General features: G+C 36.4%; 1 protein-coding gene and 1 long non-coding RNA gene across 3 annotated transcripts in view; one reads left to right on the forward strand and one right to left on the reverse strand.

The window, feature by feature from the left end:
• The window catches only part of CDIN1 (CDAN1 interacting nuclease 1), a 150,009-nt gene extending 131,228 nt beyond the window's left edge, over positions 1-18,781 (forward strand). Inside the window, exon 11 of one of the 2 annotated variants that reach the window (XM_025169528.2) lies at positions 10,256-10,385. In XM_025169528.2, coding sequence (XP_025025296.1) covers positions 10,256-10,331 — 76 coding nt within the window. In that variant the 3' untranslated portion in view covers positions 10,332-10,385. Of the gene's footprint in view, positions 1-10,255; positions 10,386-17,872 lie in introns of those variants that run through there. The other variant, XM_007421115.4, reaches the window with a different exon arrangement.
• Positions 1-24,320, reverse strand: part of LOC112541189 (uncharacterized) — a 116,600-nt gene that overhangs the window by 36,107 nt on the left and 56,173 nt on the right. The window lies entirely within an intron of this gene.

Genomic DNA, 24,320 nt, shown 5'->3' on the forward strand with positions numbered 1-24,320 from the left:
TTTGAGGCTTATAAACTGAGAATTAAAAGGGTTAATCAACTGATAAATGAAGAGGGACAGACTTGTTCTTGGTACTGAGGGTGAGAAAAAGATTATACAAGATTATAATGGAGAATCGTACTAAGAGAATGCATAAAAAGAAGAAGTAAAACAATATTGAAAGAAACTACTCCAGATGCCTAAAGAAAAACGAGGGGAATACAACAATGATGGAACTGACAGAAGCTTCAAAAAGCAGAATGTTTGAAAGGACATTTATTATTGCTTTCTCTTATCCAATAATATAGAAAAAGGAATAAACAGCTAGATGTTTTGGGATATTGAATGAAAAGAGTGAACTTAAAATTATGCAAGCGTTGCAATAAGGTATAAAACTGAGATATATAGTAAAGAATTGTATTTGATTGTAAATGTTTTAAGAGATTAGACTAAAATTCATACATGGTTGGATATAGTAACATATAGATTTTAAACTAGAGACATTTTTGTTGAAACATGTAGTGAAGAATTAAGTATGTTTTGATAGTGGTTAGAACTGTAACTTTTAAGAATTGGAAGAATGAAATAGTACCTATGCAGGAGGAAGTTATTGAAAATTATGGAATGTGCAGAGATGAGTTAAATTGATATTTGAAATTAGAGTAAGAAGATAAGTAATTTTATATGACACGGGATTTGTTTTTTAATGATTGGATGAGAAAATATAGTAATGTAATGGATTAGGAAATTTTATAATAGAAATTTGATATTAATTATTATATATATACACATATAATCGATGGATAAAAATGTACTACTAATCCTATTGAAAGTTAAAATTTTTTGTAATAAATGATTCTATAGACTAGCTATGAATGATTAATAATTGTTAATTGATAAGTATACAAGTATATTTTGAATAGATGATATGAGAATTTAAGATTATGAAAGGGGCACCAACGAGTTGGTAACTGGTTGACACACGGTATAAAATGGAAGATGTTTTTTTTTATGCTTTTGTATGTTTTTGTTTGTTTATGTATGTTTTGTGTTTGTTGTAAAGAATAAAAAATTTTATTAAAAAAAAAAAAAAAAGTAGACTGGTAGTTGTTTATCCCCATGCAATCCTCAATGTATTGTATCTGTAACTGTTGAAGATGTTAGACTCATTCAGGTCATATACCAGAATAAAGTAGTCCTTTCTGAATAAAAGCCATAAAGCCATAGAAAGGTCTGCAGTGGGCTTCTATTCACTTTGGAGAACTGAAGCCCTGAATAATCAAAATTGTGACTGTGCAGAAGTCTGGAATAGCACTGTATACTTCACTGTTCAGTGTAGCATGACCAAGATGGATTTAGACACACAGAACTCTATCCCTCTTTCTTATGTTAGCATAACCACACACACATATGCAGCCTCACATATTTCATGTTGTAAATGCATGTAACGCCCAGTCCTTTAGGCTTATGTTAAGACTTAAGAAGCATAAATGCCTCCCCCCCCCCCCCCCCCCCCCCGGCTAGGATGAATTTTTTGCTGTCAAATAATCATCTGTGAAGTGAGGGGTGATAGAAGAAACTGTTGAAAACAAAGGATTGCAGGCCTGCTATTGTATAGCACAGATGCCTTTGAAGATTAGCTTAACATTAGCTCTTATTTGGAAAGGGTGATTTTCCTGGTGAACTTAACTTTTTTTTTACACTTAAGCCAGGTTCTCTTTTCCTCCCTGTCTGCTGACTGCTCCTCCATTCCAGTTTTGTTCTCTCTCCATCCCGTTTCTTCCCAGTACAGCTAACGTTTCTTCTTACCTCACCTGCATGCCACATTTTCCCCCTTCTTTTTACTCCTTCTGCTAGAAGAAGGGAGGGGATTCATACTTGTGTCTCTTGAGTGTTTTAAGTGTGTGAGGGATGTATACAAATGGGGATCAATTAATTTTAAAAATTGGGTTTCTTATTTTATAAAGAATGTAATATAGCTACACCGCCCTAAGTTATGAAAATTTAACGTAATATAGAAATAATGTAATAAATACATGGTGGTGGTGGTGACTATTGCTGTTGTTGTTGTTTTGGCCCTGCCTTTTTTGGGGAGTATAGCTTCTGGCATGCGTGTATGCACACATACGTATATAGAGACACATATACGCAAATGAGCCATATGCACCCACTTATGGGATGGAGGGAAATAGCCAGGATTAATATCCTCTGGATGTGACAATCTTTCTTGGAAAATGGGGCATTGCACAGGATTTTTGTACTGTCTTACTTTTTTGGCAGGATCATCTTAAATTTTCAGTCTTCTTCCTTTCAGATAAATATGGTACAAGCAGGAGACATTGGCAGCATTCAGATCAGCCACTATTCCCTTTCCAACCCTTCTCCTTTCTCTTTTTCTCCCTGTGTCTTAATTTATTATGTCTCATTTTAATGAATTTTAATCAAAAGAACGAAATAAATCTAAGCCAATAAACAATGATTGGCGAAATCCCCTCAAATTAGCATTATTTGTTTACAGTTATAATTTGCATACATCGCTGAGACGACAGTTTCTTTGTTTGAACACAGCTCTAGATTATTGTTTGATTGAATAAGAATCAGTGGATTAAATTCTTCATGTAAATGAGATGTGTGACCATGCAAGCACAACACTTGTTTAAAATCATGATTTGGATGATCATCAAAATGCAGTCCCTTTTTTTAAATGCACATTGTTAGCAAACACTGCTAGGAAGTATACTGAGAAGGAATGTACACATTTGACTATACTAGATCATCTTTGTCAATAAGTTTAGGAATTACTGTAGGCATGAATCTTTTCTTCAAAGGATATGACAGAAACTCAAGCTTCCAGAATTCCTTGTCCATTTTTTAATTCATATCATCATAAAATGTATCATTTTTGGTTTACTCTCTCTCATAGCACTAAATTGTATGAATCTGGCTGAAAGGGATAGCTCAGTAGGTTTCAAGAACAGATTTCTGATTCCCCATAATGACTTGTCATGATCATTTCAGATATGCCCAATTGGAAAGAATGGGAGAGCAGGGTTTTATTGAAGCCATAGAAATTCTGTAAATTTCTACAGGGTAGGGTATGTGGTAGAAGTAGATCACACAGAAATATCAAATAAAATGCTAAATGTTCTACCATTCAGAGAAAAAATAGACTAGAATTATGCTCTACTATTAGGGTAGATTTTATTTGAATGAAATGTATTTCAATCATGTTTAGATCACTAGTCACAATGACTCAGTAATTGAAATCATTATGTCTTAACTAATCAGGAAGATTCTAGAGCCATTACTTCTAGCAAAAATATAATCTTGTTTTTTGAGGTAACATGAATGCATAATCTTCAGTACTCAGAAAGATATGAAGATTTCATTTTTAAAAGTACTGTATACAATTATCAGACAGATTTTTCTGATTTTTATCAGAAAATAAAATAATGATTTGAATACCAAGCAATCAATCTCTCTCTCTCTCTCTCTCTCACACGCGCACACACACACACACACACCTATATATATATATATATATATATATATATATATATATATATATATTTCTGAAGTCATTAGAAGTTTAACCTGCTCCAGTTCAGTTAACTGTTGTGAATGTTTGAAAAATATTTTTGTCATAATGTGTTTCGACAACAATCAGCTTTTAAACTATACATTTTAAATAATAATTTTGCTCTATCTGTTGGCCTTTTTTGTCTTTGTAGAGACAAATCAATTGCAACATTGTTTATTTACTCACTTCCAAATTAGGAAAAAAGGATAGGATAAGATAGGATAGGATAGGATAGGATGGGATGGGATAGGATAGGATAGGATAGGATAGGATAGGATAGGATAGGATAGGATAGGATAGGATAGGATAGGATTTGATTTCTGTATTCATGATTATATGTTGGATCCATGTTCTTTTTTTTCAAAAAACAATTTTAATCCAAAATAATTATTTTGTTTAAAAAAATCCTTTATGGTTTATTTTGTTGAGTCTAAAGCTGCAGCCAGAAACTCTCCATCTTTCTCACTGAACACAATAGGATTTACTTTTGAGCAGGCACATAGGATTGTCCTGAATATGTCTTTATTGATCTTTTGTTTTATTTGCTGTAACCATTTTTGTACTTAGGGTTCATTGTTGTAGATGTTGTCTATGTCAAATAGTTCAATTCAACTCAGTATTTACACTTGTAGCTTTTATTTTTCATACTAAAATCACATGAAAAAGGTAGTGGTTTATTTTTATGTGATTATCAGACTATCTAAAAATCCATCATACCCTAGGATTGCCTATTCTGCTAAATAATTTTCAATATTTAAAAGTGAAAACCTCTTCATAACAAAATTTTCATAAATTTGAACAAGGCAAAATTTGTGTGTTAAATAAAAGCAAATAAGTACTTTAAAGAAACAAAATCCCTAATAGTTCTACAATGTATAAATTACCTAGAATGATAAATCAATCTTAATCCTTACTTTTAGTTCTTCAGTTGGAATTATAGCTCTTTCCATCTTTTGAATTTTCTATTTTTTTCCTGTTGCCATAGTGAAATGAAGTAGTATTAGCAAAACTGTATTTTTTTCTTTTCCTTTTGAACTTGGTTAAAATAATGCTTAATCTATTATGGTTGCTTTTAAAATATGTTTTAATGCAATGAGAGTATCTATGACTGACAGATTTAGAACTGATTAGCCTTATTTAGCCATAAAACATATACACCATGCCCAGTTTCACAGAAAGAATTTCTCCTTTGTACCAGGGCCTTTTTCCTAGCCATACCTTGCTTTCCAGAACATTTCTCTCTCTTTCTCTCTCTTTTTATATATATATTCCTCACTTAACCACCATTAATTTAGCGACTTTTCGAAGTTACAGCGGTGCTGAAAAAAGTAACTTATGACTGGTCCTCACACAACCATCACCGAGTCCCCGGGGCCACATGATCACAATTCAGGCACTTGGCAACCATCCCACATTTACAATGCTCACAGTGTACCATAGTCACATGATTGCCATTTGTGACTTTCCCAGCCGGCTTCCAACAAGCAAAGTCAATGGGGAAGCTGGTAGGAAGTCTCAGGTTGTGGTCTTGTGATGTTTTGCTTAACAACTGTGGGTGATTCACTTAATGACCACAATTGGGACTGCCAGAACTGCTGTCGCTAAGTGGGACAGTCACATGATGTTTCGCTTAATGACCACTTTGAAGTTGCCAGGTCCAATTAGGGTCATTAAGCAAGGACTACCTCTGTGTGCATGTGTGTGTGTGTATTAAATGTTTCTTGTGTCAGCTATGAACTCATTTAAAAACATCTTATCAAAATTGTTGCATTCCAACTTCCAAATTCACAGTCTTTCTCTTGAACCATTTGGCAGTCAGAGAACTCTAATCCACTCTTGATTGGACATGGCTAAATTTCAGTCCTGAACTTACCTGTTTCTGACAAGGCTACCATGTTTGGGCAGCCAAAAGACCCAGAAAACTCTTTAACTTTTTGCTGGATTCTAGCGGTTGTCCCAATTCTTGCAGCCAGACATGATTGCCCTTGTTTGTACTTTACTATTTTGTGTGTTGTCTTTAACTGGAAAGTAACACAAAACATTTTCTTTTTTCAGCTGATAATGAAATGGATTATGGTTTCAGATCAGAATATAGTTATCAGCTGACAACAGTGTACAAGTGTATAAGTATGGTTTAAATGCATATCTTTAAAATCTGTCTGTGTAGTTTTATGAGGCAGGGGAGTTGAGGAGACATTATTGTATATATTAAGTCCTTTCTCTTTAAGGCCAATTGCAGAGGACCAGCAGGGGGAGAACTTTCTTGTGACTAAAGGTGAATTGACCTCAGGAAAAAGCGCTTGTAGAAAACACCAGTTTGGACCTGGCTCCTGAGAAATAATTCCTTAGTCAATGCCTGGACATTCTGTTTCAGAATCACCTCCAAACTGTGACACACACAGTATGATACATGTAGTGAGGCTGATGTTCTCTTTGGCACATCTACCACCCTTGCTATAGCCAGATCAACTGCTCATAAAAGGAACAGGAAAGAAGTGCTAGCACAAGGCACTCAGTGGTTATTTAGATAATATCATCTTGCACTGGCCCCAGGATGGCCTATTAGTTCAAGCTCTAAAAATAAACAACTATTAATCACCTAATGGCAAGATGAGTTGATCAGTACTTTGGTTGTCTAAACCTCAGTTTAACCTTACTCAATTGCTTGTCTCATGGTTTCTGTCACCCTGGAAGTTTGCAGCCTGCCATTTCCTGAAATTCTCTCTCCACTACATTCTTTTAAAAATGTTTCTAATTGTTCCTAGTGAAGTAGTATAGCTTGGAACTTGAAGAAGATAGACAATAAGAAACTTTTCTGCAGGCTTTAAAAATAGTTTGGAAGACATAAAGAATTTGAAATAAAAAACCTAAAATAGCCTTTTGGGAGAGAAAAAAACAGTAGGTTTGGGAGCCTTTTATATATTTTCAGCAGTTTGGGAGTAAACATCAAAGGTACACTTAATTCTGTCATCTTTGTACCAACACCAGATAAACAATTATTAAGCAGAGAATCTTGCAAATGTATATACCCTAATAATATAAGATGCATGGTCCACATCCTAAGTACCTAGGATCTAAGTCATTGATTGCTGTATTTTTATTAAGATTCCTCAGCAAATTGTTTTGTTTATGTCAGAGATCCATGGGAACTTATTTAATGCAAAGTTATTATTTTAACTAGCATAAATAAAGAACAGGTAGGGCTGTGGAACTGAAATTTAGATGAAAATGAATTTGAACCTGCAGATTGGCAGACTAGAATAAGGACGACAGTCTGCAGAAAGGTTTTTAAGAAGGCCTATCAATAGGCCATCTATGGTTGGGTTTCTAGGATGATAGAATGTGCAGGGAGATCTTAACCATTCCCTGAAAATGGATGGGAAAAATAGTTATCAAAACTATACTGAGATCTATGAGGATCATCTCCTACTTCTTTAGCCATACTTAATACCTATTTTCTATAAGTCTTAGTTTTGAATTATTTCTTGCAGATAAGTTAGTACATCTATTTCATGTTGAAAAGTTAAACTCAATTTATAATTGTTTAAGGAGCTGCTTTATGCACAGTTACACCAGATTTTTCAGTAGAGTTTTAAAGACTTGGAAAAGAAGTAACCATGAAAATAATAGAGGATTTTAATTTCCTTAAAATGTCTTAAACAATTAGAGGTGCTGCAAACCACACCAAATGTACCCATCAACATTGTCACTATCTATTGATGCTTTAGTTATTTCAGAATTTCTGTTCATCCAGAAATGGATGGAAAAATGCTGTAATTCCTGACATAAAGAGTTGGATTTCAGAGATGCATGAGTTAGCCATTTTTGAAAAAATTATATATTAGGTTGACCAGAAAATGCCACATTATCTGTCCCTTTGGGAAAAAAAATTGAGCAAGCTTGGTTAACATTCAAAACTTAGTTCTTCTCTTTAAAGAAATACAAAATTAGCTGAAATTGGGATATAGCTGAAAGTACAGTTTATTTCTTCTTTTTATTTATTTTCTTGTTTAAAGTTTTTCTTTCATTTTTTTGTACGATAAATTGCTTATTTTATTTTATATTATTTTATGTATGTCTGAAAATGGATCAATAAAAGTTTTCGAGGAAAAAAGGAAACAAACATTATTTAAATAAAACAGAAACAAAACATTATCATTAATAATAAATTACAGAGTCAAGGGCAGCAAAAAAACTATAAAAACTGCATAGTTCATTAAAATGCTGGAACAAAGGCAACAGTCAAAGCCTGGTATCAGAAACCTTATATTAGGAATGCTGTGTGAAAGTCCTCTGTTTAGTGCAAGAATGCCCAGCCAGATGTCCTTCAGCCTCATGTGCCTTCCCAAGTCTTCAGTGCACCCCTTGGAACTCATCCAAAAATATCTACTAAATTGTAACATGTATTGGGATAGGAGATAGAAACTATTAAATGCATGGGAAGTAATGATGGTGTTTAATGGGTTACATTTAAATTTAATTCAATTTAATTTTTGTTTTTTCACCACTTTTTTGTCCTGGCCTTACCTTCTTGTTGGAATGTGACTCCTGATATGCTGCTCAAAAGCCAAATACAGTCCTTGTATCAAAAAGAGATTGTAAATCAAAAGGGGCTTTGAAGACCTGCCTTGGAACTTACGTTACACATACAAAGAAAAAAGGATTTAGAAAAGGTCTTCAGGATTTTAAGGCACAGGCAGGCAGGAAAGAGAGTGTTTTAGATACTTTCTTCTACTTAAGAATCAGCTTACTATGCATGTAACAGTTCATTATAATTAAATAGTATTCAAAATGTATGCACTTTGGTATACCAAGCTTGTAAAAATCTGTTGGAAGTGATATCTGATGTTAATTTCTGGTGTAATATTTAGAAGAGGATCAAACTTACAGTTATTTGACTTGCCTTTTCCACCATCACTGCAGGAGAGTTGGTTGATTTTCCAAGCAGTTTATAGGAAAGACAGTAGCATTATCAGGCAAGCAACAAAACAGGCGTTCTGATGGAAGATTGACAGATGTAAACTAGGATTTAATTCACTTCCATGTTTGTTTACAAAGTTCAGTTGTGTAGGTAAGCATCAACAGAGTTAATGATTATGCTCTTCACATTTTCAATAGTACATCAATCTTCAACAGGCATTAAATACCATTATAGTATAAATATTGTTCACGTTAAGACTGTTTCAAATTACATATATGTGTGTAAAGCAGTGTTTTTCAAACTTGGCAACTTTAAGATGTGTGGACTTCAACTCCCAGAATTCCTCAGCCAGCATAGCCACAAGGTTGAAAAACAGTGGTGTAAAGGGTTCAGTAGATGTAAGCAATCGAATCTACAAAGCATATTTGCACGTCCCACAGACCCAAGACAGGCCATACCGTTCTTTGCATGTACAAAATCAGTTAAGGATGTGGATCCCCAATGTATATTTTGCTTTTCTGAATAATAGGCTGTTTTTCAAAAGCAGTTTATGATTTATAATAAAAGCATATATTGATCCATGATGTTCCTTTATTTATATTACAGTTCCAGTGATCTCTCCCTATCTTGCTGGGCTCTCATCCCTCTTGTTAAAAAGTGTATATCAGAATGATGTCTGGCAGTTAATATCTATTTAAGTAATAGGGTTTACTATATGATTGATTTTAAAATGGGTTAAAGGATTACTGGACAGTTATAAAAAACAACTTTCAACCATGTTTAGAGTTTGAAAATTCCACTTTAAATGTAAAGTATGTCACACACTGGCCCTGAAAGATACTTGCTCATTCATAGCTTACACCAGAGTTTCTCATATGCTGGCTGGGGAATTCTGGGAGTTGAAGTCCACATGTCTTAAAGTTGCCAAGGTTGAGAAACCCTGGCTTACACTGTCATGTTAGTAAAAATGTATACATTTTTTATCAATCTTAATACTGTATTATACAAAATAATTATACAAAAAATCAAAAATTGACATTCCATGAGAGTCCTTCTGCATATTTAAACTCTATTGATATTCTAGCCAGAGAAAAACATGAATGTGGGAAAGACATGATCTAATACTTTCTAAGTTTGAGAGTGCAGTACTTTTTTCTTCTTGAATATTCCTATAAAGTATGCTGTTCATATTTTCCATTGAATGAAAACATTCTGGGTGCATTGAATATATTTTTGAAATGAAAGGTCAGTATCGCTAATGTTATCAGGGTATTTGAGTGAATGGGCTTTTTCAGGCCATTTAGGAACTTCGTGGCCTACCAGAACTCCCTATCAAGGATTAGAAAGCTTAGGATAGCAAAGGATCCGATTATTAATTTTAGTTACATGTATATTGAATCTTTCCGGTAGGTCCTAAAGATAATGTATACGGTACTCCACTCCCTGGTTATCCTCATAACAATCCTATGTCATAGGTCAGTTTATGAGGGATTTATTGCCCACCCAATGTCATCCAACACATTTTATGGGAATTTGAACCTAGATTTCTTTATACTTAGTTCAGCTTTCTAATTACATTAGTATCTATTATAATTTTCTGAGAATTATCAAGCATATGGGTGATACAAGTTTTCTCCTTCTACTCTTTATTATGTAATTTATTATATTGTATTTATACAGAGCCAGAAGAAATGCAGAAGAGGGCAGCCAAAATTTGCATGGGGCTAGACCAACTCCTCTCTGAAAAATATATTATTTTTTCTTTCTTTTTCCAGGAAGCAAGCTGCTTGCATTCTCACCCTTTCAATTTGCCCAAAACAAGTCCAAAATTGCACTGCTGAAATTCAGTGATTTCATCACATGGGATTTCAAGGTGCTAGAAGGCTGCAAATGGTGTGCAAAAGGGTTGTTGGTTCTCCAGTTTTGTTCTAGAACCTGGGATGATCCAGCGAAGCAAACTGTGAAAATGTCAGCAAAAATAAAAATTCTGCTTGTTAGTAAAGGACAGAGTGATGGTTATTTGTTGTGAGGACTGTACATTAAATCATCAGGTATTAGAAACAATATGCTTCTCATTTGTTGGCAAATATGAATAGGAAAGTGTTACTGCATTCCTGTTTGTATTGATTCTGATTCTGATATTAATTCACTCCAGAGTTAATAATTAAAAAAAAAAATTCTGAGCAACAGTTTGTGCATTTTTAGTTCTTGCCTCTCTCTACAACTAACTTTTTTTTAAAGTGCTAACAAAAGAAAGGTTAGTCACCAAATTGTGAAACAGAAGCGTTAATCTATAAATACATTTTCAACACTTACTCTGTAATTTAGAGACTGAGTTGGATTCTTCACATATCACATCTATGCATCTATGAAAAATGGGGTTGAGATTCAAATTTAGAAGGGAGGTTCTTGCTTCTATCTTTGACCTCTTTACTGCTTCCCGTTGACACAAAAGGGGAAAAAAGGTTAAATGACTTTTCAAATTAAAGCAGTAATAATTAACTACTGGCATTGTTTGTGATTTTCCGACTCTGTGAGCTAATGAGAGAGAAATTAGTGCTTAGCAGCAGGAGTTCCTGATAGTCAGTGCCAAATGCTAAATGTGCCAACAAGTTAATTTTGGTTTTAAGTACTTCGCTTAAGTCTTTTTGAACAATGAATTAGAACAGGAGTTGTATGCACGTGGTACATGTGCTAACTTTAATTTACAGGAACGTGTGTGTGTGTGCATGTGTGCGCACATGCATGTCTGTCTGTCTGTCTGTCTGTGTGTCTGTCTATCAATCTATCAATCTATGTATATTATGAAGAGAAGCAATCCGTGTAGTAGTTAGGGAATAATGTCACTGACTAAAAGACAGACCTACAATTGACATAATAGCCAGTTTCAGAGCTATTAACAAACTGTAGTTATGGTTATAAGAACAGGCTTGGACATTGGTCTCTTCCTACCATAAGCATAACAGAAGTTTTAAACAGTTTAGTTTCTAAATTGACCGCTATTCTCCATGCTTTTGAAATCAATGCATGATCATTTGTACTAATCAAATAAAACAGAAAGAATTCATGATAACCTGGCTTACTAACTATCCACAATTGGAATAAACCATAGTTTGTCAAGTTTAAACATATGAGAATTATGGATAAATCAGAAGAATATGGTCTCCTCTTATAAATGAGAAAGGAAGAAGTTTGAGGAAGTTGCTTCTCATAATAACCAGAGAAAATTTGAACAATGAGAACTTATTAATAAAACATGTTTCTATATTCAAATTGGTATCATGAGCCAACCAATGTGCTAAAAATATTGTATTGTTAATGGAACAATTTAAAATTAAACCAAAGCTGAATAGATTCAGAAATGCAATAGTTTATTTGCATTAATTTCCTTTGGGGAAGAGAAAATACTTACCTGCAAAAAATTTTCCACCGAAGCAGATACAATGCTAGGGGTACTTAACCTGGGCTGTAACTCCTAAAGGACTCTGGGTGATTTACAATTAAAAAGCCAATATATAATCCAGTCAACACTGTAAGGCAGCAATGTGATACAGACATTAATTTCTTTAGTGCCATCTAATAGTCATTCGGATTCTTGCAGCACAGATCAGGTAACCCTATGCAATGCAATGTGAAAATTTGCTGGTTTTTGCTAGTGTCAGAATTACAGAGAGAAGGAGAGATACTAAGAATGGACCCACTCAATATCAATCCACTTACATGTATAATTATCATCACCACCAATATGTGGTGCCATACCCATAAGATTAAGGTACAGCATTAGTGCTTCTTGCTGAATTCACAGAAAAATGCTTAACCTTTACTAAGCCTGTGCAAACCGGAATGCCACTTCCCTTTGCTAAACCACCTCAAATTGAATCAAAGGAGTGATTAAATTCAAGGCAATGTCTCAACTCTAAAACCAAGCTGCTCTGACTTGGCTGTTCCACTTCACACCAGAAGTACTAGCAGAAGTTCTTTTGTGAATGTAGAGAAGACCATTAAAAGCTCTCAAAATGGATATTTTGTTGCACTTTGCTTGCACTGAGTTTTTTGCAATTAATAAGTACATCAGTGTTTGAGACTTTGCTTTTATGCTCTCCTTGGCATAACCTGTTATGCTGGGAGAACAGATCATGGGCCTCCAAGTCATCCGAGTCTTTGATTTCTCTCACAGTATAATGAAGCAGGGAAGGGTAGTCTGAGATCTCAAGGTTTCATACACTCCAAAACCACTTTTTGTGGATCCCAGAGCCTCTAACAACAATTGCTAAAAATTTGCAGCACAGTGCACTACCTTTTTGATTAGGAAATATGTGAAAAGTTGAGTGTAAGTCCTAAATTTCACAGTGTTTTTTTTGAAGAAGACAAGTAAAACTTCCTGTTCTCCCCCACCCCAAAAAAAAATGGGAGGGGGCAGGGGCCCTTGCATATGTGTGTTATGTAGCCCCAGCCACTTTCATCATTGTCCCATCAGCTTGGGCCTCACTTTCCCAAAGAAAGTTAAATGTGGCTCCTAGCCACCAAAAGTTTGCTCCTCTTTGTAATAAAACAGTACCACAATCTGCCCATGTTTGGACATCATACCTAACCTAGTCACCCGTTAAGCCAATCACATCTCCTTTCTAATAGTTCTCTTAGTGCACAGCCCCATTAGCTTGGTCAAAAATCAACCTTTGGGAAATGCAGTTGCCCACTTAACACCTGAAAGTGTCTGGTATCTCATGAGCTTTTGCACCAGGAGTGTACTGGCCAGGCTACATGACATCATCAGTCCCTTCCTCATTGGTCAGCAATGAGCACTGAAGGGAAAGAGGAAAAAAAAAAAACTAGAGAAGAAAAGCCACAATGTTGCAAGCTCTGATTCACACAGAAGCTTAACATTTGCCATTAATTCTAACTGCCTGATTAGTACATCTTCCATTCCAGGGACACCTTCCATCACATATCAACCCACAACATGGCTGACTGGGGGGAAGGCACTTTTGCCCCAAATAAAACCAGGGCAATTAGGTTTAGGTGTTTGTATGACACATTAATCCCACCCATGATCCATTCAAGTATCCCAACACAACCTCCACTGAAATACTCTAATATTCCCATCTTCCTGTAGACAGAGAATTGCCACATAACTGGATATCCCAGATATCTCTTCCATTTGGAATAAAAGGTTATCTCCAAATGGCCAGGACTGGAAATCCAATCCCAGTCATTTCAGGATGGAGCAGGCAGCCTTCTACGGGAATCAGTCATAGTGTTTCCCACTTGTAATCTCTGGAAAAGACGATCATCCCATCTGCCTCCAAATTAGGGGATGAAAGTGGAGAGTGGTCAGCAAGTATATAACTTGAAAAACACTGGATAAGGGTGCTAAAAGAAAATATCCAAGGATTAGATTGGTTTAGGCCTGCTCTGTGTGTATGTGCCTCTGTGTGTGTTTCCTTCCATTGTGAGAGAGATTTTGGTAAGAGAGAGAGAATTAAAATCATGTATGTTGCAAAGACTTTTGATTTTGTACAATGACCACTGATGTACTGGCAGAGAAAGTTTTAATTTTATGTAGCGAATGTATGTAGTCCTTCAGGTTCGAAAAAGACATGCTATTGTGCAGTTCATCTGTGGACATGGAGGTGGCTCTGCAATCCCAGTCTGGAAGTGCAGAGTCTAGCACAATGGGGGCACTGGAAGTCTATTGTTGTATTAACTGTGGTTATTCTGTGATGCCACACAGCAGTTTTCTAAGAGTTTTTGGCAGGGCCTGTCTTCAAAGTTGGTGGAGGCTTCAAAGCACAGGGCTCACCAGTGGGTTCTGTCAGCAGCTGCAGCTTCTAGTTGCCTTTGCTGCATCCCTGTTTACAGTGTCAAATGCCTTTGTCGGGTCAATGAAGATAAAGAGGCTTGTTCTGATCAATGCACTTCTCCTGGACTTGCCTCAGTGCAAATATCATGTCTGCTGTACTCCGTTCTGGCCGAAAGCCACACTGCGCCTCTGGGAGGTTCCTTTCCTAGACAGTGACAAGTCTGTTCAGGAGAATGCGGGCAAAGATCTTGCCTACATTTGCCATTTCCAATGGCGTAATACAGGGTTGTGTGCTAGCCCCAATCCTGTTCAATCTCTTCTTTGCTTGCATGTTGTCATGTGGGGTCCAGGGCTGAAGGAGGGAATGTACGTCAGGTAACAATGGACAGCGGTGAGATGCCCCTGTAGTTTCTGCAGTCTGATTTGCTTCCCTTATTTTGTAGAGAGCCACAATGAGGGCATCGCAGAAGTCATCAGGCATCTCCTCTGTGGACCAAATGTCTTCCAAGATGTCTTGGAATGCCTGTAAGGTGTTTGGGTCTAGTGCTTTGTCCTGTCCTGTTGCTTTATTTGAGGTCATCTGTGAGATCACTTTCTTGATCTCATCAGTAGAGGGAGGCAGGTCTAGGGCATCCAAGACTGGCAGCTGAGAAATCTGTAAGACATCATGATCACCTGTGGACAGCCTCTTGAGTGGGTTGGAAAAGTGTTCAGTCCAGCAGTTTTTCAGTCCTTCTTGGTCTTTGATCAGGCTCGACCCGTCAGATGACAGTAGGAGGGAGCATTCTGATTTAGAAGGACCATAAAATGACTTTATGGTGCTGAAGAACTCTCTGGTGGCATGCATGTCTGCATAGCATTCCACCTGCTTAGTCTTTCTCTGCCACTACTCATCCTGCATTTCTTGCAGTTCTGTCTCTGCTTTGGACTGCAGGTACTTAAACTTGTCTTTCTTTGAGACAGATGCTGCATCGTTCTGCCAGTCGGCATATGCCTTGTTCTTGGCCTGGAGGGCTGCTGAAATGGTCTCATGGTTTTCATCAAACCAGACTTGATGCACCCAGGTTTTTAGTCCAAGTACAGTTGTTGCAGTCTGTGTGATGACATCTTTAAACTGCGTCCACTTTTCAGAACAGGTTCCTACAAGGGTAAATTGCTGGACAGTTTTTCATTAAGTACATCTTGGAAATGTTGGACTTGGCCTGGGTCTTACAGTCTGCCAATGTTGAATGAATTTCTGACAGTCCTTGGCTGCTTATGATGTAAAGGGGCTATGTGCAGGTTGAGGATTGACCAGACCAGCCTGTGATCTGTCCAGCACTCAGCACCTCACATGGCTCGGGTGAGGGTGACGTGTTTAAGGTTGTGCTGACATACTATGACATAGCCAAGTAGGTGCCAGTGTTGGACCTGGAATGCACTCAGATAGTTTTGTACTTGTTTGCAAGTCTGAACATCGTGTTAGTGATGCACAGGTTGCGCTCAGCACATTTGCTCAGAAGCAAATGCTGATTTGCTATATCAGTGGGGATGGGGTATTATTATTTCTAATAGCAGATACCTCCTGAGTAATTGATAGATTATGTGACATCAAGTCAGCATCAATTTGTAACAACCACATAGCTTTTCTTATGGATGATCTGGCCCCAACCTGGTCCTTTAAGTCTTCTAATAGTGTATCCATTGTTGCTATATCTAAATACATCCACCTTGCTGCTGGTGAACATCTTCTTCTCTTTCCTTCTACTTTTCCCACCTTTATAAACATCTCCAGAGAGCTAGGTCTTCACATAATATGTCCAATTATTGGGTAATAGAGACTTGTAAGTACTGATTTAGAAGGTAAACTTTTGGTTTTAACATGACTCCAGGCCCAGTTAGTTCTGGTGCGAGTAACCAAAAGAACCATAACTAATTTAATAACTCATTCACTTATTGCTATAGTAAAGCCAAAATAAAATTTGCACACCACACAACACATTGCACATTTCATATACTTTTTAGAGCATCTACTTTTTCTAAAATTGAAATATGGTGGCAATCTTAATGCAGCAAGCTTGTATTTGTGTAGAGTTTTTCCACATGAAGCCATATTCAGCTGTTTTAGCAAAACATCCAATCCATAGCCAAAGTCCAATTCTCTAGTGAACATCCCTATTTTGTTATGCTGCAATACACTACAATCCAGTGGCAACCCATTCAAAGAACAAGTGGAGGAGAAGGCACTCTTGACTTCTCCTTGACACAAATTGATTGAAGACAACTGTAATCTGGCCTTACTGCCAGTGAACATTTAGAAAGAATTATTTAGTACAGCTAAATCTACAACGCTAGTCTTTATTTAGCACCTGTCTTTCTAAAACACCCGAGGTTTTCCGAATGAAAGATGTGGTGTCAGCACCGGGCACAGGCAACTGCTGCTGAAAACATTAGAAGGTAATATCTGTGAATCCCCAAATGGCAAAATTAAACATTGGGATCGCAGGAAGACCCAATCAAAACAATCAAGGGAGCCAACTAGGCGTTGTCCTTTTTGAAATACGTGTTCGCTAGTCATTCTGCACTTGGGGCAAGTTCTTTCCATTTTTGCCTTGAAACAACAATGTCTGATGTTGCCCACAGTTTTGAATAGTTGCATTATCAACTTATTGAGCACTGAAATGACTGTTGCTCCCTTGAGACATTTCCATTATAGTTAAAACATTAACAAAAGCTGGCTACCATATTGGCTGACTACAGCATTGTGTGCAGACTATTACATGACATAACATTGAACTTGTATATATGATCTCTTAACAGCTCCTCCTATACTGTTGCTGTTGTTTTTGGCAGGTTACCTAGGCTATACAGTAAATCACAGAATGAAAAAAAGAGGTTTTTGGCTTCAAGTCGTACACCCTGCCATGACATTAGATTATAGAAAGCTGCTGTGTTTTTAGACATCCTTTTACAAACCGAGCATCCATAATTTATGATTTCGCTGTAAAATTCTTGCAACACTACACCAAAAGTATGGCTTCCCTCTAATTAAGTGCTCTCAATAGGAAAAAGGTGAAACTGATGTGCAAAACATCTAGCTGTACACATTGATTGATCGTGATTACTCCTGAGGGCCTGAACTTCCTCATGGGCAAAAGAAGCCATGTCTGCAATTGCCTGATGGTGATCTGAGCAGTTGCTTCCACACAGTAAGGAGACACCTAGAACAAGCAATAATTTGCCTTGATAGGTCCTTCTGCTGACTTTCAGTATGTATATTAAAGAGCAAACAACTTTTTTTCCCCTTTTGGAACCCCATTATTTTAATCCTGAAATGCTATCTGAAACAAATGAGCCCTCTATAACTACTGTAGTAATTAAATATGATTAAGATTCTTATTAATCTATCATCATTAGGCAAGAAAAGGCAAAAAATTGAGATTAAAAATTGGCCTTCCATTAAAGGTAGAGTGAGAGTTTAATATTCATATCTCTATAAAGTACTCCACTATTTTTCTGTGTTTCCCTAAAATTTATAATTCTAAACCTTTGCAGATGATAGATGTGATTCCTATTATGCATAATTATGTCTGGTCTTTTGTTTTCAATGCAGATTTGGTCCCGGGTTAGTGATCTATTGGTATGGCTTTATCGAGGAACTAGACTGTCATCGTAATCGGGGTATCTTGCTCAAAGACTGCTTCCCTACCGACATTGCTGTTCTTTGAGGCAGCATGGCTCAGCCATGAGGGTGGAAAAGGCAAATCCGGAAGCAATTTTACTTTCCTGAAGTATAAACTACTGGCAACATCTGTCCTGAACTTCAGCTGAACTCTTACTGCCTGGGATCACCCTACCACCACTTTAGACAAACACGTCAAGAGTCTCTGTTTTACTTCAACCCCCTGCTGATGCAAGCAGCCAAAAAATACAGACACAGCCCAAACATTATCAGCATTTCTGCCTCTGTCAAACAGTTTATAGATAGCTGTAATCTTTCTTCCTTCCGGATGGCTTCTCTTTGCACTTTGAACAAAAGAAGAAATGTAGAGGTCAAAAGGTGTGGTTTTCAGTTTTCCTCCCTATTGCAAAGTCACCTTAAAAACAGAAAACGTCTTCAGTCCCAAAATCTTTTCCTGGTAAATGTTAAAAATCTTGCTAATGCAGATGTAATTAATGTCAAATCTCCATTTTCCCAGGCTCATTTTGTGCCAAAAGAGGGTAGAAAAGCATGTCACCCAGCAGTGCATTGTTCTAAGTCTGAACTTCCTGGCTTTTGGGGCATACAGCCAGACAGTTGACACTTTTACAATAATTTTAATTACTGGTATATATGTTACCTAATCTAGTGTTGTTAAAAGTGAAAACTTAAAATTGTAGAAATGCTTTTATCTTTAAAAAAAAAAAACTATGTGTATCAGATCTTGAAATTAAAACTTAGACATGTTTATGGATTGTATCAGATGTAATGGACATTTTAATGCTGATGTTTTAGAGCAAAATAAAGTAGGTCATTGTTTGAGCCTTGGCAATCTGTATTCCTGGCAAACTGTATTCCAAAGAGATTTTTCAGAACAAAATTAAGGCAAAGGATTTCTTTAGACAACATGTTGCGGACATGGCTAAGAACCAGAGCTCTGTACCTTGCATTTATAATCCACATGTTAAAGGTCATGTTCATAAGCATAGAAAACTATAACAAAAAGGACATACATTCAGGTTTAGCTAGTTGGTTCAGATAGCAAGGATTAGCAGACCAGGATTACATGTTATAGCTGCTTTGGGGGAAAGGTTTCCAATCCAATAACTCTTCAGTCCATTTTTTCTTTAAAATCCTTTGATGATGGGGCTCACACTTACTTTTATGACTTTATAGGGGAAACTAGAATTCCCTTCTATATATTTAAAATTCTTCGTGAGCTTATAGCAATTCCAGGCTCTGTAAAGAGTATGTTGCTGTTTTTCCATCCTACACAGGATTACTTGAAGCAGAATAGCCACATTCATTCCTATCAGGAATTCTATGTAGAATTCATTTTAATCTCTAGATTGGTATGTACTGTAGGTCATGTATTCATATCTCTGGTTCACATACTAAATTCACCCTTTCTACTAGTGGCACATTTAGAATTCAAATAAAATATTTGAGGGACAGTACTCATTCATAACATGCCCTCTAACTTAGATATAACAGAAGACATCCATTTTATAGAAATTAAACTGATGTGGCCAAAATATAACTCTCTCAACAACCTGAATCTAGGCAAAGTGAGATTCTGAATCCCAAATTTCTCTCACTCGCTTGCTCTTCCACTTCCTTCTTCCTATCGTTTCCTTTCTCCTTCTGTTTTCTCCCCACCCACACCCCATTCAAGGATCATCTTTCAAGACATGTTTCCATTTCATCTGGAATCACTCTTCTTATGTCCTTCCTTTTTCATACACATATTTCACACTTATCCAAACATGTGCATGTCAACATGGAGTCCAGAATGTTCAGAGGGAAAGAAGGGAAATTAGAGGCTACCACTTCACTTTAGAGCATTTCCAACTACCTAGCATGTTTCTTACAATTATTTTCTTACCCTTAAAAAAAAAAATCCTATTTTCAAAAAGTTGCCAAGAAAAACAGGGCTCTTGGTGAATACCAAAGGAGGTGTCTGTGAGCATTATGGCAACCATGGATATTTTGTTAAATACTTCATGCCTTTATATATCCATTAGATCATTCTGCCTAGTTGTGAGTTGCTGAGTTTTTCCAGACACCAATTCTTTCAAATAAATATTTTTGCTTTAAAAAAAGGAATAATCCTTCTCTGTCTTTTATTAAAATAAACAGCTCTCTTGCTCCTTTCCCACCCAGAAATACTGCATTGCTATATCTTGGCTATTTGGCAAATATGACCCTGCAATTTTTGCCGTTTCTTTGGAAGATCAAACTTTTCATCAGGACCTTATTTCAAACAGCTGTAAGTCAGTAAGTCATTTGTATTCAACATGATGCAACAGGCTGGTTGGCTTGCTTGCACTTAAAAATGGCAGAAGAAATCTACAGTGTGTACTTTACTAAAGAAGCAAAAAAAGCAACATTTGGGTTGTTGTTAATGGCATGCAAATGGGGGGAAATGAAACAGCCTTGCTGCATTGTTCTTATAGAAAACTGAAAAGGCTTTAAAGATAAAATTGAATTTGCTTGAAGTGGTACAACTACATTTTGTTTTGTGAAAGCTGTAACAGCAGTCTACATGATGGCCCAGTATTTTTCCTAAGCCCTTCTCACTAAAATAAGTGAAATCAAATTTATCTACAAAGATGTTGAAAATCCTTCTCAAGCCTCATATAATCTTGAGATTTTTGGAGATTTAATATTAAATTTATTTTGGAAAGATAAATAAAATGAGGTGCTCATAATTTGGAATTTACATAGTATAGTGAGTTCAAAATCTATGTAACCGTAGCTTTCTGACTTTATATAGACTCTTAAAAAATTAGAAGAGTCTATATAAAGTCAAAAAATAAGTCATAAAGGCTATTGAATTGTACTCATTCTAGTTTCACACATTTAGCAACTTCCAAATGATTTCAAATATTTCAAATTGTCTTCCATATTGTAAACTATGTATTGTGTGCATTTTTTTTCTTTATAAAACATCAAGTCTAAAGATTAAAAAAAGACTACGGCATTTTTTTTTACAATGCTGTAATCATGCCATTTAACATTACAACCAAATAATATTTTATGGAGAGAATGTTCTGTGGAGCATGCAAATGAATTATGCTAAGCCAGAAAACAGAAATGTGAATGATGTTCTCATACAGACCTACCAAGCATCTGCTCTTACAAATACCATAAACTTTCACACATTTGCTGCCTGATTCACTAGATTCTAGGTGACATAAGCTGTTTCATTTTAAGTCTCTTTCCCTCTGATATCCTGAGAAGTAGGCATCTGAAGCAATCTTTCCTAGTTAGAGCACATAGGGCAGGCAGACTCTACCTGAAGGAGAAGTTCCTGAATTTTGCAAGGCCAAAAGGCTTTATAGGTAATGACCAATATCTTCAACTGGGCAGGAAACCTACTAATAACCAATGAAGCTTCCAAAGGATAGGTGTTGCCCTACCAAGCAGCTGATGCCAGTCAACAGTCAACTGCATTCTGTGCTCTGGCCCATCAAGGGCAGCCCCACATTAAGGGAATTGTAATAGTTTAACCAAGAGATGACAAGGGCATGAGTCACTGTCTTCAGGTACTCCTAGTCCAGGAAAGGTTGAACCTGGCACAGCACCTGAACCTGACCAAAAGCTCTTCTGAACACTGCTTTTGCCTACTCCTATAGCAAGAGCTATGAGTCCAGGAGAATCACATGATTACATGCCAGCTCTTTCAGAGGAAGGACAATCCCATCAATAGCAACAGATGGAGCATTTATGGATCCAGGAAGTTTTTACACAAACAGTAACTTGATCTTGGAATAAAGTCTCAGTCTGTAATAACAAGACTTTACTGTTTACATTGTCTCAGATATGAATGGTTTGAACAGCAATGTTCTACAGGTACTCTTCTCCTTTGGAACACATTTGGAAACAAAGGCAAGAAATTTGCCTTGTAGTAATCAAACATCCCAGATGATTAGTTCTTGGATCTACAAGAACTTAGCATGCAATGTAGATCAAAAATGCCTAAAGCCTTGGGAATAGGAGAGAAATGATTGCCTGGGAAGTAGGCCTAGAGTTTATAAAGCCACAAAAGTGGACAAAGTAGGTAATTGCCTGAAAAACAGAGAATTGGAAAAACTATGGATTGTAGAAGTATAGACAGAAAAGCAAATCTAGCGATAAACAGTACATAAAAAACTAAGACTTGGAAGGAATGTTCACAAAAAACAGAGATTTGGATGGCTGAAACCTGTAGGTCAGAGAACCTAAGTAGCAAATTTAAGATATCCTCTTAAAATTCAGGATAATTCAGTATGTTCTAGTAATGCATTGCCCGTTCACACAGTATGCTTTACTATAGTTTCAGTTGACCTACCCAACACACTAAACTATAAGCAGAAGTTTACAAACTACAAAGGTTGGGTTCAAACAACATGGTAAACAAAAAAAAATTAAACACAGTATTAAAATTAAACCCTAGCAAAGTTAGGCCAATGGAATTCTGGGAGATAAAATTCCAACCTACCTAAAAGGTGTCAGATTGGGAAGGCCAGATTTGAGGAAAGTCAGTTTGTATGGAATATTTTAAAGTTGCCATCATTTATATTACTGATTCTCATTTCCAGTGGACTTGTTCATAAGTGGACAGTGAACAGACTAATATCAATTTTTAAATTAATTTTAAAGTTGCACTACAAGACCAAAACTACCTTGCAGACAAAAAAATGCATCACATACTTGGTACTTGGCAGACTTGCTAAGTACTAGATCCTAGAGTACACTCCATGTAGGCCATTTGGGGTTATGGAGAGGTCACCGTTAAAAAAAAAAATCACAGGTCAGAAGTATTACTCCGAGCTTTCTCTCCTGTGTATACTAAATATTATTTGAACACTTACTATTTAGAGCATGCCAGGATTCAAAAGATTAAATAAGATGCATTTATGAACTAAATAATAAATAGAGCAGATTTAGTTCCTCTGACATTTTTTTATTTTCCTGCTATTGTTAAATATACGGCTCTTATACAAAGATCAGCTTATGTCAGCTGCTATAAATTATGCCTTTAGTACAATAGTAATCCAGTAAAATTATTCCAAAATCTGATCAAAGTAATTCAACACATTCCCACCCCAAACTTTACTATATTAGAGGAAGAACCTCATTTTACCATTTTAATTGAATCGGTTTAGCCAAGAATTTTGGATGAAATCCTAACAACATGAAACCAATAATTTGGAAATCCCTTTCTTAATTTGGAAAGGCATCATGTGGATCATTTTATTTAAAGGCAGTTAAAAAGAAAGCTCTCCTATCATTTTAAGCAAGTCTGTACATACAATATCTTGTAAGTAGTATCAAAGAGAATTTCAAATGTCAGTTTTTAGAGACACACGTTGAAATGCCTGCCTCAAGGCAAACCTATTTGGGAGTGTTATCGAGTACGTGGCTTCCCAGATGTTTCTTTACTAAATGTATACAGAATCCAGTAGCCAAACTCTTAATGTTCTAAACATGCATCTTCACTATGAAATAAACATTATTAATTAACATCAGTAAGCATAATACTTGCATAATAAGCAACGCTGCAACTCTTGTGTAAAATCTGCTTGCTTATTAACTGACCAATTTAAGAAAGTACAGTCAAAGGCTGGCACAGGCCTGCTAGCCAGAAGTTTTGTGTTCAGTGAACAGAGTGTATACTTAGAATGGGACTTCTTGGCTGCATCTCCAAGGACTGCTAAATATACAGAGTTAAAATAAGTGACCAAATGCTTGTTCTTCAGATACAGAATATTGAGACCTGGGAGCAGGCTTTTTAAAGTTTTAAATTATTGAGTGACTTGGAAGACCACTGCTTAGAGTTACTAAGGAAACCTGAAGAGGGGAATATAACCAAAGAAGAATACAATGTAATCTCCAGAAACTATAGGAACTCTGTAAGAGAAGCTGAAGTTAAGAACGAACTAAGAATGAAGATTGCAAGAAATACCAAAAACAAGCAAACAACAAGGGTTCTTTGAGTACAATGGGGAAAAAAAGGAAAGCCAAGAGAATAAAAGACCCAGTTTGGTCTAGTGGTTAAGGCTCCAGGGTAAAAAGCAGGAGAAAGTGAGTTCTAGTCCTGCCTTAGGCATGAAAGCCACTGGGTGACTTTGGGGCAGTCACTTTCTCTCAGCCCAGTTCAAAACAGGGTTTTGTGGTGGGGAAAATAGGAGGAGGGAGTAGTATTAGGTATGTTTGCCACCTTGAGTTACTTATAAATATAATAAAGGTGGGATAGAAACAATCTTTATATATACATATATGTGTGTGTGGGGGGGGGGGTGTTGTTATATCACTGGGAGAATGAGGGAACTCTAGCTTAGAATAGACAAGGAGAAGGCAACAGAGAATTTAGCTA

Source organism: Python bivittatus, unplaced genomic scaffold (assembly GCF_059951505.1).
Source record: "Python bivittatus isolate LINGU-HERP-01145 unplaced genomic scaffold, Pbiv_v1 ctg000480_np1212, whole genome shotgun sequence".
Classification (NCBI taxonomy): Eukaryota; Metazoa; Chordata; class Lepidosauria; order Squamata; family Pythonidae; genus Python; species Python bivittatus.